The following is a 16487-nucleotide window of genomic DNA, read 5'->3' as shown; positions in this document are numbered from 1 at the left end:
AAAAAAAAAAAAAATTTTTTTTTTTTTTTGAGTTGGAGTCTCACTCTGTCAAAGAATATATATATATATTCTTTATTCTTTCCAAGTATGTGGCTAGTTTCTGTGAGCGGGGACTAATTCTTCTGTGATCTGAAAAGTTTGTGTATTTGTTTTTGACTCTCAGGCCCCTGAGCTCTTTACTGCAGAAAAGGCATGGAAAGCTTTGGACATTGCAGAAAAAAAATTGCTTGGTCCCCTTGGCATGAAAACTTTAGATCCAGAGTAAGTTGGAATATAAGATTTAAGAATATTGTTACTACATTTCATCCAAATACATTTGTATCAACTATAATGTTTTTACTTAACAATAACTTCTCTAAAATTAATTCAGCTGGGCACAGTGACTCACACCTGTCATCCCAGCACTTTGGGAGGCTAAGGCAAGACGATTGCCCAAACCCAGGAGTTCGAGACCAGCTTGGGCAAGAGACCTTGTCTCTACAAAAATAAAAACAAACATAAAATTACATTCAAACAGAGTTTTTTAAAATGTCTTTGCCAGCCAGGCTCGGTGACTCAGCCTATAATCCCATGCCTTGGGAGGCAGAGGTGAGTGGATTGCCTGAGCCCGCGGGTTTGAGACCCGCCTGGGCAACTTGGCAAGACCTCATCTCTACTATAAAAGTAAAAAATTAGCCAGGCGTGGTAGCGCACACCTGTAGTTCCAGCTACTTGGAATGCTGAGGTGGAAGGATCGCCGGAGCCCAGCAGGTCGAGGCTGCGGTGGCCGGGAGCGGCCACTGCACTCCAGTCTGGGCGACAGAGTGAGACTCCAACTCAAAAAAAAAAATACCTTTGGCTTGTCTTATATTTAATAATGAATTATCTTTCCGTTTTATTTTATAAAACAAGTATGTTATGAATATTTTCTAATGCCTGTTTTTTCTGAATATAAAAGTCATACATGATTATGTATATACTGGAAAGTGAAAAAAATATATAAATAGTAAAATTTCTTAAAATCCCTTCATCCATAGATAGCAGTACTACCTACCATCTGGTCCATCTCCCATTTTTCCAGTAAATTTTTCTAAGGTTTGGGCCATATTTGCATATACCTAGAAGAACTTATATAAAAGATTTCTGTTTCTTGCTGCCTTTTCCTACCCTGATTCTACTCCTCAGAGGAAGTCTTTTTTTAAGTTGTTTCTCCTTGTGGTTCTTTCCATATCTCTAAATAATATGTGCATGTAGCTGTCTTATGGTTTTGAAAAATTAGGCATTACTTACTTACTCATGATGTCAGATGAGGATTTCATTCTATTCTCACTTTACCACCAATTATTTCCATTCTGTCTGTATTATTATATTACTTTTTTATTGTTAATAAATAATATTGCTTTTATCTTATGATTATCTTCATGCCATATTCTATTTCTTGCCTTTTCCAACTTTTTTTTTTTTTTTTGACATGAGTCAGAGTCTCACTCTGTCGCCCAGGCAGGAGTACAGCTGTAGGCAGGAGTACAGGGGCACACTCACGGCCACTGCAGCCTCTACCTGCTGGGCTCAGGCGATCCTTCTGCCTCAGCCTTCCAAATAGCTGAAACTACAAGTGCATGCCACCATGCTCTGCTATTTTTTTTTATTTATTGTAGAGACTAAGTCTCACCAGGTTGCCCAGGCTGGTCTCGAACCTCTGGGCTCAGGTAATCCTCTTACCTCCAGTGCCTCCCAAAGTGCTAGAATTACAGGCATGAGCCACCACACGTGGCTCCAACTTTTGTTTTTTATTTAGTTTCATTTTCCCCCCCCTGCTTTTCAAGGGAGTAAGCTTTTGGGAGTTTTTTATTTTGTTTTGTTTTTAAATTTTTGTTGAGTTTCTAATGACCTTTTACTATTTTTTCTTAAAGCTTGATATGCCTATCATCATGGACTTGCTTTCTGTATCACTAGACGACAGAGCCCCCACCTTTATAAATTTTTTTTTCTGCTTTACTATGTGCTAAGTCTCAAGATGCAAATTTGTGTATGTGTGGACCTATCTATATTCTGAGGTGGTCACAGCATTTTCAGAGGAGTTATGAACTGATCAAAACTAAAACCCACAGTTAAAGCTTACTCATGTGGCCAGGCGTATCTCACTAAAAGAAAGAAAGAAAAGCAACAATAAATGAATTATAGATAACTGTCACATATTATCTGTTGCAACAAGCTTATAATATCTTTAGCTTATAAGCATGTTGGAAATTCCATATATTAAAGCAATACGTGTATTCAGTTACTATTTGTAATCTTACAATATTATGCCAGTTTTAAACTTAAAAGTAACTTCATGGAAAACAACCTTTCCAATCTATAATTTTTACTAATACAAATTATCCTATATAGACTTTAGTTACTATACCTATATTAGAGGTCTAGTGAAATAGTTTAATTTTTTTTTTTTTTAAGCAGGGTTTATTGAGAGGACAGAAAAGCTCCCACAGTGGGAGGGGATTCAAAGGGGTTGCCCAATAGTTGACTTTAAATCAACCAGTATTTAGTGTCAGGCTAACTCCTTGAAGGCAAGATGCCTGAATATTTTATATTTTTTTATATTGACCAGTATTTGTTAATCATTTCTTAGTACATTATTACAGTTCTCTGAACTCAGTCTGTACAAACTTAAGTTTAAGTGGATGACTTATCAATGCTGAGCTTATTTTATAGATTAAAAGAAAAAATAACGTAATTATTTCTCTTCTAATGAAATTTTTCTAATGCTTACTATGTAATGTCTTTTTTTAACTTGAATTTCAATCACTTTGCAGTGATATGGTTTACTGTGGAATTTATGACAATGCCTTGGACAATGACAACTATAATCTTGCTAAAGGTTTCAATTATCACCAAGGACCTGTAAGAATTTTATTTTTCTTCTCTGAGTTTCAGTTTCAATTATTTTTCAAATACTTTTAGATACTTACTGTTATTTTTTGTTTTTCTTTGCTTTAAATTCATCTTTTAAGGAGTGGCTGTGGCCTATTGGGTATTTTCTTCGTGCAAAATTATATTTTTCCAAATTGATGGGTCCGGAGACTCACGCAAAGACCATGTTTTTGGTTAAAAACGTTCTTTCCCGACATTATGTTCATCTGGAGAGGTAAGTCACTAGGGCCGTGTAATTTCCATAATTCATGTTTAGTCTGTTATTAGATATTAGGTAAATAACATTTTCTTAGAATTCATTTCTGTATGCCCTAGGCATCAGTTTTCACCTTCCTGTATGATTTTAGGTTGTTATTTATTTTAAGTTGAGGACTTGATGTTGTATGATTTATACAGGGAGAATAGTCTTTGATTTTTTTTTAATTTAGCTGATTTTTTGGATATGGTTAGCACATGATAAATACAAAAATTAGAAGCACTAAGCTTAGGCCGTTTGAGTTCATTGATTTAAAGATGTATCAAAAAATAGTTTTAGAAATGCCTTCATTATAGTTAAAATGTCAGGGTTGATCTTTTGCCTTTTATTTCAAAACCATTTTTCACTTCCTTTGTCCTAATGATTAGCAGACAATGTCAGAGTTTTGTGTCTTTATAAGATTATATAAATGCAGTCAAAGGCTATCTTAACTTCTCAAATTTTAGATTGTACCTAAATATGTCTATATGTTAGTGCTCAGAATATTTATGAATACACAGCATAGATTTTATCTCCTTTCTTAAAAGCACATAAGGAATCTCTATCTGTTTGATATTAATGGAGGCACTCAGATTTCTTTTGATTAATTGTTACCATGGTATATTTTTTCCATCCTTCTACTTTTTTTTTCTCTCCCTCTCCCCCATCCTTCTACTTTTAAGCTGTTGCTGTCTTTGTATTTAAAGTGCATTTCCTGACCACAGCAGTGTATGATTGGTTCCTGCCCTCTTGCATAGCCTGACAATCTTTGCTCTTGGAGGGTTTAGACCATTTGCACTTAATGTGATTATTGCTATGGTTAGGTTTCAGTCTGATCTCTGTCCCCTCTCTGTCCTGTGTTAGTTTCTTCCTTTCTGTGCTTCTTTGGATTTCATTCCATCTTATTTCCTTTGATGGCTGATCAGCTATCATCCTCATTCTGTGTTTTTATAATGGTTGCTTTAGGCTTCTACTGTTCACCTTTAACTGACAGTTGACCATCAGATGACATGCCACTTCAAGTCCAGATACGACCTGCAGTAGGATCTTCCATTTCTCTCTTCCCCATTTCGTGCTGCTATTGTCATCCATTTTTTGGATCCATATATTATAGCCCCCACACTACATTGACACTGTTTTTGTGTGAGCAGTTATTTTTTAAGGGTATTTAAGTGATACCCTGAACAGACGCCTGTGATTACTCACACAGCCTCAATGTCAGCGCTCTCTGTATCTTGGTGATACTCCTCGTTTCCAAGATACTCTCTGTACTCCAATATACTCTCTGTATCTTGGTGATACTCATCTGGTGTCAGGTTCTTTCTGCCTGAAGGACCTCCTCTGTCATCTCTTGTCATTGTGCCCCCTCATGATGAATTCCTGTAGTTCTTGTAAGCGTGAAGACCTACATTTTACCTCATTTTAAAGATACTTTTACTGTGTCGAGTTCAAGTTCGACAGTGTTTTCTACCAGGACTCTCAAGTTCTGGCATTACTTTGACAGAGACCTGCTCGTTCTCGTGTCTAATCTGCCATCGCATCCACCCAGAGTGTTTTTCATTCCACATATTGTAGTTTTCCTCTCTTGAGGTTGTATCTGGGTCTTTTTTGAATTATTCATATCCGTGTTTAATATTTTGGACATATGGAATATATTTACAGTAGCTATTTTTATGTCCCTGTCCACTCATTCATTTCTGGGTGGTTGGGGTTGTTGTTATTATGGGTCATGTTGCCCTGCTTCTTTGAATGGTGGTCTGGTTCTGTTTTTGCTTTTTACTTTTTTTTAAGGGGAAGAAGAGAGAAGGGCATTGACTGGCACAATCCTCTCCTCCACTCCCTGACTTTTTGATTTAAACTCCTGACCTCAAGTGATTCTTCTGCCCTGGCTTCCCAAAGTGCTGAGTTATAGGTGTGAGCCACCATGCTCAGCCATTTGCCTGGTAGTTTTGTATTACATGCTAGATGTGAACTTTACCTTGTTGGGTGATAGATTCTTTTGTGTTTCTGAAATATTCTTGAGCTTTGTCTGAGAATGTTGTTGAATTACTTGGAAACAGTTTGATTCTTTCAGGTCTTGGTTTTAGACCTTAACAGCGTTTAGTCTAGGCCTACTTATTCTGTATCAGTGAATTGAGACCCATCTGAGTTCTCTCTCTGTAGCCCTAACATTAGGGCGTGTGTACATCTGGCTGGTGGGAACATGTTAACATCCCCCCACCCCCCGTAGAGCTAAGGAATGTGTGTAATACACATGCATAGACATGCACTTGCGTCCATGTCTTCATCTCCATATGTCTCTGTCTCTCTATATCTTGAAAACCTGAGTTCACTCTACTTCCCATCTTTTGCTCAGTGTTTAATTCTATTCATTTTTTCCTTTTCACATTTGTAACTTCCTTTTCCAAGAGTCGGTAACATTCTCCCCAGACCGGACTGTCACCACCATGTGGACTCTGCTTACCCTGCTTGGGCTCGAGGCCCCCGCATTATGGACGCCCTCTGTGTGCCTCTTGGGCTCTGATGCCCACTCTGGACCCCTCGCCCAGAGTGTGGATGCCCTCCTCACGCCTCCTGACCCGCGTGCCACTGCGTGCCGCCTGCTGCTCTCTCCTCCTTCTTGTGGGCCCCTGCCTTGCTCCTTCCACTTAGTGACCAGGATGAGTTTTCCAGGGAAGCAGATGAGCTTCCTCATATCATGGTCATTCTGCTCTGCATACTAGTGTCCACATCTAACTAAGAGCAGCATAGTAGTGGCTTTGTGACCTTGTCTTATTCTTTAATTTGGGTGGCTTCTTGGGCTGCCATAACAGAGCTCCACAAATTGAGTGACTTAAACAACTGCAGAATCCTGTCTTGGTTCTGGAGGCCAGAAGTCTGACACCAGGACACTGGCAGAGCCTTGCACATCTGAAGTCTCCATAAAGGTCTCTCCAGCTTCTCCTGGCTACTGGTTCTGTGGCTTGTGGCCGCAAACGCCAGCGTCAGGTGGCATTCCTTCTGTCTCTGTCCAAATTTCCCCCGTTTCTAAGGACGCCAGTCATGCTGGATTGAGACCCACTCTATATCAGGGTGACCTTATCTTATCTACATCTGCAATGAACCTACATCCAAATAGGATCACATTCTCAGGTACTGGGTGTTACGACCCGAACATGTAAATTTGTGGGGGAAGATATAGTTAAGCCCTTTACAGGTACACAGGTGTGTTAATGTAAGTAATTGGCATTTTACTCTGTGGTACCTTGAATTATTGGAGACAAATACATTTATTTCTATGTTTTCCATTTCTCTGATAGTTTTTTAATAGGATACAACTGATACTAGTTATTAACCAAAATGTCCTACATTTACTTAATGGAGTTTTTTTTTCTATTTTTATAATGAAATACCTGAAAATTTATTCTTAATTACATTAAGCATTACAGAGTTCTGTGTTGGTATCTTTTTTTAATACATTATGTTTCATATTTAAGGGATTATACTGAAGTTAAGAATAAATTTGATATGCTAACAGTGCTACATTCTGACAGGGAGAACTGGGCAACTTAGTCAACCTCTCTCAACCTCTCTTACCTCTCTATAGGTAGGGAATATTATGGTGCCTACCTGAGGGCTGCTGTGAGCTTTTTTCTTTTTTCAGTTAGGGGTCTCACTGTTGTCCAGGCTGGAGTGCCTCTTAAGTAGCTGGGACTACAGGCATGTGCCACCATGCTTGGCTAATTTTTTTTACTTTTTAGAGAGACGGGATCTCACTGTGTTGTCCAGGCTGGTCTCGTACTCCTGAGCTCAAGCAATCTTCCTGCCTTGCCCTCCCAAAAGTGATGGGATACAGGCTTGAGCCACCACACCTATCATCGCTTCAAACATTAAATGAGATAATATATGTAAAGTCCTTGTACTAGACTATAGTAAATGTATTATAAATAACAAGTTATTTTTATTCAATAGAATGGGAAATTTCTTATTTAAGTAGCAAGTACTCTGGAATGGCATTTTTTTTCCCTAATCATGTTTATTACTGTTTCTATATTACTTAATTTAGTTTTACAGTCTTATCAGGATCACACATATGTCCAGCACTGTGGCTCATACCTATAATCCAAGCACTTTGGGATACTGAGACAGGAGAATTGCTTGAGTTTAGGAGTTCAAGATTACAAGGAGATGTGATCGTGCCACTGCACTCTAGCCTGGATGACAGAGAGTCCCCATCTCTGAAAAAAAACTCATAATATATTTACAGTTACAATTTGAGACTCATAAACTTACTCCAAAAGGAATAAAGTTATGCCTGAGAGAGTTTTTGTCTCTATATGTCTATATTGCTTATAATGGCAGTTTCATCTATCTTTTTTTCTGTTTTTAATACTTGAAGAATTATTTTATATTTGAAAGTCTTAAATTCCAAAGAGAAACTCTCAGAGAATAATTTCAGTTTAAATTTTTTTTTTTTGAGTTGTAGTCTCACTCTGTCACCCAGGCTGAAGTACAGCGGTACACTCATGGCCACCGCAGCCTGGACCTGCTGGGCTCAGGTGACCCTTCTGCCTCAGCCTTCCAAGTAGCTGGAACTACAGGCGTGTGCCACCATGCCCAGCTAGTTTTTTGATTTATTGTAGAGACAAGGTCTTGCCAAGTTGCCCAGGCTCGTCTCAAATCCCTGGACTCAGGCAATCCTCTCACCTCTGTCTCCCAAAGTGCTGGGATTACAGGTGTAAGCCACCACGCTCAGCCCTAAATTTTTTATTCATGTCATTAGGATGTTATTTTATTTTGTGGCAAATGATTGTATATAATCGTTTTCTATACTGGAAGGCAAAATCACCAGGTCTTGCCTGTGCTGTCAGTATGTGGTAGAGTGTCTCATAAAATGTCTTTTCTTTCTTTCAGATCCCCTTGGAAAGGGCTTCCAGAACTGACCAATGAGAATGGCCAGTACTGTCCTTTCAGCTGTGAAACTCAAGCCTGGTCAATTGCTGCTCTTCTTGAGACACTTTATGATTTATAATTGATCCGTGGGTATTTATTAAGTATGCAATCACCTGTACTATGGGATACAAGGTCATTTATAATGCAAAGACCATATATGCGCATTTAAAAATCTCATTTATTACATTATTGATGCCCAATTAAGTAAGCTTGTAAAAGCATTGATTTTTTTCTATAATGTACGTAGGTAATTTTAGATTTGAATTAGAAACATCATTACCAGTGAGATGTTTTTCTTTTTAGTTCAGTAAGTATTCCTTAAATGCCTAGAAATCCAGAGTTTGAAAAGAAAACTCATGTCATCTTCTCTTTGCACATAAGTGAAAATAAAATATGAAAATGTAATAATGAAAGAAATGGAAAGAGATCTTTAAATTGTGGAATATCTTGTCTTCAGTATCAATATACAGTGAATAGGCTGGGTTCATTTGTATTCTCACCGTTTACTGTAGTATCCTAATACATCCTCACTGCATTCAGTGGGTATTTAATGAATGCTGAATGAGGGAGTTTCCACTTACAATGTATGCTCATATATGAATCACAGATGTTCCACATGTGCTGTTATTTTTTTCACTGATATATTAATATGTTTTTTAATATAATGAATGTCAACAGTATATTTTGCATAATTTACTTGTATGGGGAAAAATGCAAAGCATTAGGAAGTTTCTTTCCCAAAACACAGTTTTGTAAACTGAGTATTGAGTTTCATTTTCCATTATAAGATGGTTTACATTTCAAAATAGAAATTGTTGGGCATATTTCTGAGAACTTTCAAGAAAAAAGAATGTCATTAATTTTCTAAAGCTTAACTATCTTCAGTTTGTGTGCAAAAATCTATCATTAGATCATAGTTGTTACTGGTTTTCTATAAGCCAAAACCTACTCTGGCAAGTTTAATATTGAGAAATATAGATACAAATTCAATAGTTATCTTGAATTTAATAAAAGCATTTGACAAGTTTTTCATGTTAAGTTATTCTAAGATACCTTAAATCAAAAAAAGTCATAAAAAGAAAAAGATTTTTAACATTTCTATGAGTTAACATTTTTGAATAGTACTTATTTCCTACATGGAATTTTTTTTTACTGTGTTTGTCTCAAAAAAAAACCACTTAAATTAGATCATTATGCTTTCAGTTGGAAGAAGGTAGTTGCAAAACACTCTCATTACTATTTAATATTAATGGTGTACTTAACAGCTAATAAAATTATGGTACATTAGCATTTTTCTTAGTTAGAGGTCACATACCCATGAACCCTAACTAAGAAATAAAAACAAAGAAGAAAATGAAGTAAGCACTAAAACTTCTGGGCAACAAAAATTTATAAATGCTCCAGACGTCAAATGCTCACACTTGAAAGCTCATGCAATTTTCTGTAAGATTGTAGCCCACCATTCTTCAAAGCTGACTCCACTTTAGAAATAGTTTTGACTAGCTTAGTTTTCTGGTTTTCCAACCTAAAGCAAATTAAATGTACAAACTTAAAGACAGTGATGACAGTAATCTGGCCACTATGTGAACACATCGGTTTCTAGGTCTCCCATTCTTCTTCGGTTCCTTCCTTGTCAGGCTTACCAGAACTGTACAGGTAAAAGAAACGATCTTCCTGCAGAGAGCCATCGGCCAGCCAAGGCTAGTGTGGTCTTGTTGCACCACCCTATCTTTGATATTAAAGGAGGTAAGAAAGGTAATAGATAGCCAGCATAGTTAATCAAAACAGGAAACAACAGCTGACAGTTAAATATGACCAGAAAAATAAATAACGAGTTGGCAATTTTTAAAATTGGGTTATCTGTGGTAGGGCAAACACCCACCTTCGTACATGTTTGGGATATTGTGTTGCACTAGAAAGTTAAGTGGTTTTTATTCCTAATGAGGACTATTAGTGGGAGAACATGTTATACTCTGCATGGTCTGTTTTAAAGTTTAAGAAGGCATGTTACACATTATTCCATCCACAGTAGTTAAAATAACGGTTTTAGACTTTAGAAGGATGAGTGTCATTTGACTAGAGAACATTTAGGTAGAATGCTTCATTCTTGAGTGATGCTGGATAAGATGTTATTAGATAACATTTGACGACGGTCTGTGCCTCAGTTTCTCACTAATCCAAATCAGTCTCTTTAACATGAGAAGTAAATTTGCCAGTTCAACTAGTATGCTGTGGTATTTTAATAAACTTTCAAAGGAAACTGGGGCAACATGAGACCTGTCATGTTTATGGGTATTGTAACATAAGTGTATTGCAATTCACTTCTGGTATGTCTTAAACTGCTTTATCTAGTAGCCAAGTGTCTCTGCTATGTCTGCGTGCCAAGAAAATAAAAATCTTTTCTAAAGGATCTATTTTGCTTTCATTCTGTCGCTTACCAGTTAATTTGTCTAGCTGACCACTGCCATTGAGTCAGCTCTGGCTTATTTCAAGTACTTACAATGTGTGGAGTCAGAAAGAGCAGAAGTTTTGACTGCTTTGGTTGTGTTTGCCATGGTGAAACTTGGAGCAAAATAAGCTTCCCTTGTATGAATCAGTCAGTTAGAAACTGTGTACTTCTTTTCTGATGGCAGTGGGTCCCCTGGAGAGATTAAAATTTTTAGATTTTGTAAAAGAAACTATACTTTTCTGGGATTCCTTGAAGCCTTTTACTCTACCAGGAATTTTTGATTTATCTTTCATCAACTCACTAAAGGCAAATACTACAAGCCTGAATAGACAGAATAGACACACTCCTCAAGCCAAAATAGTCTGTTCTGAAAAGGGAACACATATACACGATTGGTGGAAGTGTAGCTTAGTACAACCTCTATGGAAATCAGTAGGGAGATTTCTCGAGTAGCTAAAAGTAGATCTACCATCCGATCCAGCAGTCCCACTACTTGGTATCTACTCAAAGGAACAGAAGTTGTTCTGCAAAAAAGACACCTGCACCCACACGTTCATTGCAGCACAGTTCACAGTCACAAAGATGTGGAACCTAAATGCTCATCAATCAGTGGACAGTGAAAATGTGGCATATGAGTATATGCACTACTCAGTCGTCAAAAGGATAAAACAATGTTTTTTGCAGCAACTTGGATAGAATTGGAAAACGTCATCCTTAGTGAACGAACTCAGGAACAGAAAACCAAACACCGCATGTTCTCACTTATAAATGAGAGCTGGACTAAGAATCTGCAAAGGCACAGAATAGTGTGATGGACACTGGAGACTCAGAGTAGGAGGGGGCGAGGGAAGGAGGGACGAAGAATCACCCATCCAGGACCATAGGGGATGGGGGGGGAAGGTGCACTTAAAGCCCAAGCTTCTTCATCCCTGTGCAATGCAACCATGTCACCAAAAACTGTGCATCCCCCTAAAGCTATTGAAATTAAAAAGGTTCACTAAGTCAAATGAAAACTAGTTTTGATTTCCTTCTGCTGAGTGTCAGACCATCTCAATGTGTCCCTAACAATGTCCTTTACCTTAAACAAAGGTGTCAGTCATTTAATAAGATGTATCCAGTAATTATAAAAAAAAGAAAAAGGTGTTTTCCCCTTTTTTTTTTTTTTTTTTTTGAGTTGGAACCTCACTCACTCCCTCACCCAGTCTGGAGTGCAATGACACATTCACGACACCCCAGCATCAACCTGCTAGGCTCTGGTGATCCTTCCTCGGTCACCTAAGAGTTATACAAATGGAAGAAAAAACCCTCAACTAAGCAAATTCCTTGAGCTTATTATATTGGCATATTGAGGGTGTATGGAAGTAAGTTTGGCAAGTTTGACAGATTTACTTAAAACCATTCAGTAGCTGCGGGTTTGACTTTTTAGTTTAATATAATTTATCTGAAGATAAAGACACCTATACATCTGCTGTAAAAAATAAGTAATGACGGCAAAGACCAAAGGGATCAACTTTGGCCATTTTCAAGCCTGTAATTCCAGCACTTTGAGAGGCCAAGGTGAGAGGATTGCCTGAGCCCAGGGGTTTGAGACCAGCCTGGGCAACAGAGCGAGACCTTGTCTCTACAGTAAATCAAAAAAATTAGCTGGGTGTGGTGGCACACACCTGTGGTTCCAACTACTTGGGAGGCTGAAGCAGAAGGATCTTCTGGGGCCAGCAGGTTGAGGCTGCAGTGGCCATGAGCATGGTACTGCACTCCAGCCTGGATGACAGAGTGAGACTCCAACTCAAAAAAATAAAATAGTTCTAATACTCATTCTAACTGTAGTTTGTTTGTTTCCTAATATACTTCCCTTGTTTTTTTGGTTAGAGGGTTTTTTGTTTTTTTCATAACTTACAAAAATCTTTTTTACTTTATCAAATCAGTGTTCACCTTTGTGATCCCTTCTATCTCTTCAAAATTTAATCAGTCTCATTCAATAATTTAATACACTTCGCTTCTGTCATCTCCCTTTGTTATTGCATTATACCGTAGAATTGAACTTGTAGTACACAGCAGCAGGGAGCAAAATAGTGATCCTGTTCTTCAGTCAAGAATACCTGAACTTACCCCTGACTTTGTAAAAAGTTGTTCTGGAATATAAATATGTCTAACCGCGTTATCTCACAATGATGCCTGGTGGGAGACTATTAAGTTGCTGTGAAGAAAGCACATAGGTGTCTGAGTAGTATAAAACTGCCATTTTAATTTGGGTGCTGAAATACACATTTTCTCATCCTGTTTTTAATTACTGGAGGTTCTGTTTTCTGCATTCTGTGTGTTTGTTGTAGAGTTCATCTGTTATATGCCTCGAAGTGGTTAAAATTGGGTATACTAGATAATACATTTATCTGCTTTTTAGTCTGGCCTTGCTTGAAATGTACAACTTTGTCTAAAACCAACTTGCATTGACTTTATTTCTCCCTGTTTGCTATCATTAAAAAAGCAAGAAAGAGGGCCAGGCATGGTGGCTCACACCTGTAATTCCAGCACTTTGGAAGGCCAAAGTGGGAGGATCACTTGAAGCTGAGAGTTCAAGATCAGCCTGAACAACAAACGATCCCCCATCTCTCAAGAAAAAAAGCAGGGGTGGGTATAGTGTTGCACACCTGTCACTCTAGCTACTCAGGAGATTGAGTAGGAGAATCACTTGAGCCCAGGAGGTCAGGGCAGCAGTGGATTGTGATCCTGCCACTGCACTCCAGTCCAGGCAACAGGGACATTATCACTTTTAAAAAAAAGAAAAAAAAGAGAGAGAAAAATAACATTTCAAAACCCCATTCATATACTTATTCTCTGAATTGTTAGTTTATTCCACAAGTATTTGGGCACTTTCCTATTAGTCTTCAGGCCTGTGTTAGTAACTGAATCTGTTTGATTGTCAATATGAATCTTGTTCAGCTATTGATACCAAGCAGTTTGCTGAACAACTTTCTCAGTGGAATACTATAAAAATTAGTCTAGCTTAACAACACACTAGTAAAAAACCAGAAAGAAGAAAGAAAAAAAAAAGAAAGAGAAAAGAAAAATGAGAGAAGGAAAGGAAAGAGAAAGGAAAAAGAAAGAAAGAAAAAAAGAAAAGAATTAGTCTACCTTAAAACACAACAGTAATCCTTATGACCTTAGATTTTCCACTAAGGATTTACTCTCCAGAATATATAAAAATCCCTTACAAGTCAACAACAGAAAAACCAAACAACCCACTTTAAGAATGGGCAAAGGATTAGAATAGATATTTCTCCAAAGAAGATATAGAGGTGACCGATAAATATATGAAAAGATGCTCGACATCATTAGTCATGAGAGAAATACAAGTCAAAACCACAATGACCCAGGCATAGTGGCTCATGCCTGTCATCCCAGCACTTTGGGAGGCCAAAGTAGAAGGATCGTTTGATTCCAAGAAGTTCAAGACCAGCCTGGGCAATATAACAAGACCTCATCTCTACAAAAAAAAAAATCAAAAAATTAGCCAGGCTTAGTGGTGCATGCCTGTAGTCCCAGCTACTCAGGAGGCTAAGGTGGAAGGATTGCCTGAACCCAGGAGGTCAAGGCTACGGTGGGCCATGATTGTGCCACTGCACTCCAGCCTGGGTGACACAGTGAGACTCCAACTCAGAAAATTATATATATATCTTAGAGGGAGGGAGGTAGGAAGTTATTTTTTTTAATGGAGGTGAAGTGACTGAACAGAGCTAGTTATGGCAAGATACTGCAAGGTCCTATTGCCAGGAGAGTAGGGCTCACCCCTGAATTAGATGCTACTTCTGTCCCAGAGGAGGGGCTGCCTTTCTCTGTTCTCTGTCCCTTGCTTTGGCCTTCTTGGGAGAAGGCCCTCCTTTATGACCTTCCTTAGCTGTGACTGCTGAGGGATATGTGCTCTTGGGAGCCTAGACGGTGTTCCGAACTCGCTTCCTGTCCACAGAGGGTTGGAGGCCAAGCAGATGAGTTGAGCCTTGTCCAGGCTCTGGGTTCCCTTGGCAGTGCAACTATCTCATCCACGTGAGAGTCTTATCTATTTGATTCCAATCAGCTTCGTTGGCCAACAGTGGTACCCACAGGTCTTTTTCCCTGACACGTCTCCAATTATCTGCTTCATTCCAGGCACTTTGAGCTCATCAGGCTTGGGTGAGAAAGCAACACCTTTGTTTACGGAGTCATTTCATCCCATTGAAATGACATACTGGGTGACATCTCAATACATTTAGAGGTCGTATTTTCTGAGACAGGGCCTTTGCCCTGCCACCCAGGTGGAGTGTGGTGGCACAATCATAGCTCACTGCAGCCTCATAACTCCTGAGCTCAAGTGATCCTCCTCAGCCTCCTGAGTAGCTAGGACTACAGGCATGTTCCACTATGCCCAACTAATTTATTTATTTATTTTTAATTTTTTTGCAGAGATGGGGTCTCACTTTGTTGCCCAGGCAGGTCTCGAACTCCGAGCCTGAAGCTGTCCTTCCACCTTGGCCTCCAAGAGTGCTGGGTTACAGGTGTGAGCCACAGCACCCAGGATTTTAAAGATGATGCCAGGCTTGGTGTGTACATCTGTGGTTCCAGCTACTTGGAAGGCTGAGTCAGAAGGATCACTTGAGCCCAGCAGATTGAGGTTGCAGTAGGTGTGAGCATGCCACTGCACTCCAGCCTGGGTGACAGAGTGAGACACCAACTCAAAAATAAATAAATAAATAAATATTTTTTTAAAAGAAAATATGACACAGATTTGCTTGATTTGATCCTTGCCTAAAGCCCTAGCTCTTAGACTTTTTTTTAAACCAAAGGCTTTCCTTTATTACAATATTAGTTCATGGAAACTGCATGAAGACATCACTTTCAGGAGGAATTTACAATTTACACCTTAAATAACTTTCTCCAATATAATAACCAACTTACAAAAGTAAATGTAGGCCAGGCTCAGTGACTCACACCTATAATCCCAGCACTTTGGGAGGCGGAGGTGAGAGGATTGCCCGAGCCCAGGAGTTCGACACCAGCCTGGGCAACTTGACAAGAACTTGTCTCTACAATAAATCAAAAAATTAGCTGGGCGTGGTGGTGTGAGTCTATGGTTCCAGCAACTTGGAAGGCTGAAGCTGAAGGATCACCTGAGCCCAGCTGGTCGAGGCTGCAGTGGTTGCAAGCATGCCACTGCACTCCAGCCTGGGTGGCAGAGTGACACTCCGACTAAAAAAAAAAACCAAAAACCTAAATGTATTAAAGGTATACCACCTCCTAGAGCAGGTTGGCAAGAGGCAGGCCAGAAAATGCAACAATTTCGTGGAGGACACAAGCACGCCTATTCTGGAGGAAAATGCCAAGTGCACCTTTGGTCAGTTGAGAATTTTCTCTGTTGCACGAGGTGGTCATGTCTCTACACCACAGGGTGATGCTGGGGTGGTTTCAAAATCCAAGGGGAGCCAGGCTCGGTGGCTCAGCCTGTAATCCCGCGCCTTTGGGAGGCTGAGATGAGTGGATTGCCTGAGCCCGTGGGTTCGAGACCCGCCTGGGCAACTTGGCGAGACCTCATCTCTACAATAAATCAAAAAATCAGCCGGGTGTGGTAGCGCATGCCTATAGTTCCGGCTACTTGGAAGGCTGAGGCGGAAGGATCGCCGGAGCCCAGCAGGTCGAGGCTGCGGTGGCCGGGAGCGGCCACTGCACTCCAGTCTGGGCGACGGAGTGAGACTCCAACTCAAAAAAAAAAAAAAAAAATCCAAGGGGAAGGCGGCCACTGCTTCTGGGGACTGGCCAACAGTTTCCTGGGGATGTGGCCTCCTACCATGCTGCCAATCGCTGCTGCTGCCAGCACCAGTCTGTGTTCCAGCACTCAGCTCACAACCTCAGGGAAAGAAAATGCTCCTGACCCCAGGACACCCTCTCACGACCTCAGTGAAGGACAGTGCTCCTGGCCTAGGACTCCCTCTC

At 39.5% G+C, this 16487-nt stretch overlaps 1 protein-coding gene across 1 annotated transcript in view; it reads left to right on the top strand.

Moving 5' to 3' along the window:
* AGL (amylo-alpha-1, 6-glucosidase, 4-alpha-glucanotransferase) overlaps nt 1–10488 on the top strand; it is a 67314-nt gene extending 56826 nt beyond the window's left edge. Inside the window, exons 31-34 of the mRNA XM_008064718.2 lie at nt 164–261; nt 2793–2880; nt 2991–3124; nt 8039–10488. Of these exons, the coding sequence (XP_008062909.1) occupies nt 164–261; nt 2793–2880; nt 2991–3124; nt 8039–8156 (438 nt within the window). The 3' untranslated portion in view covers nt 8157–10488. The remainder of the gene's footprint in view (nt 1–163; nt 262–2792; nt 2881–2990; nt 3125–8038) is intronic.
* The last annotated feature ends 5999 nt before the right edge of the window (nt 10489–16487 follow it).

The sequence above is a fragment of the Carlito syrichta genome, unplaced genomic scaffold, assembly GCF_000164805.1.
Source record: "Carlito syrichta isolate Samal-C Ts95f unplaced genomic scaffold, Tarsius_syrichta-2.0.1 Scaffold307934, whole genome shotgun sequence".
Lineage (NCBI taxonomy): Eukaryota > Metazoa > Chordata > Mammalia > Primates > Tarsiidae > Carlito > Carlito syrichta.
Note: the sequence above shows the minus strand (reverse complement) of the source record. Positions and strands in the feature narration are given on the sequence as shown.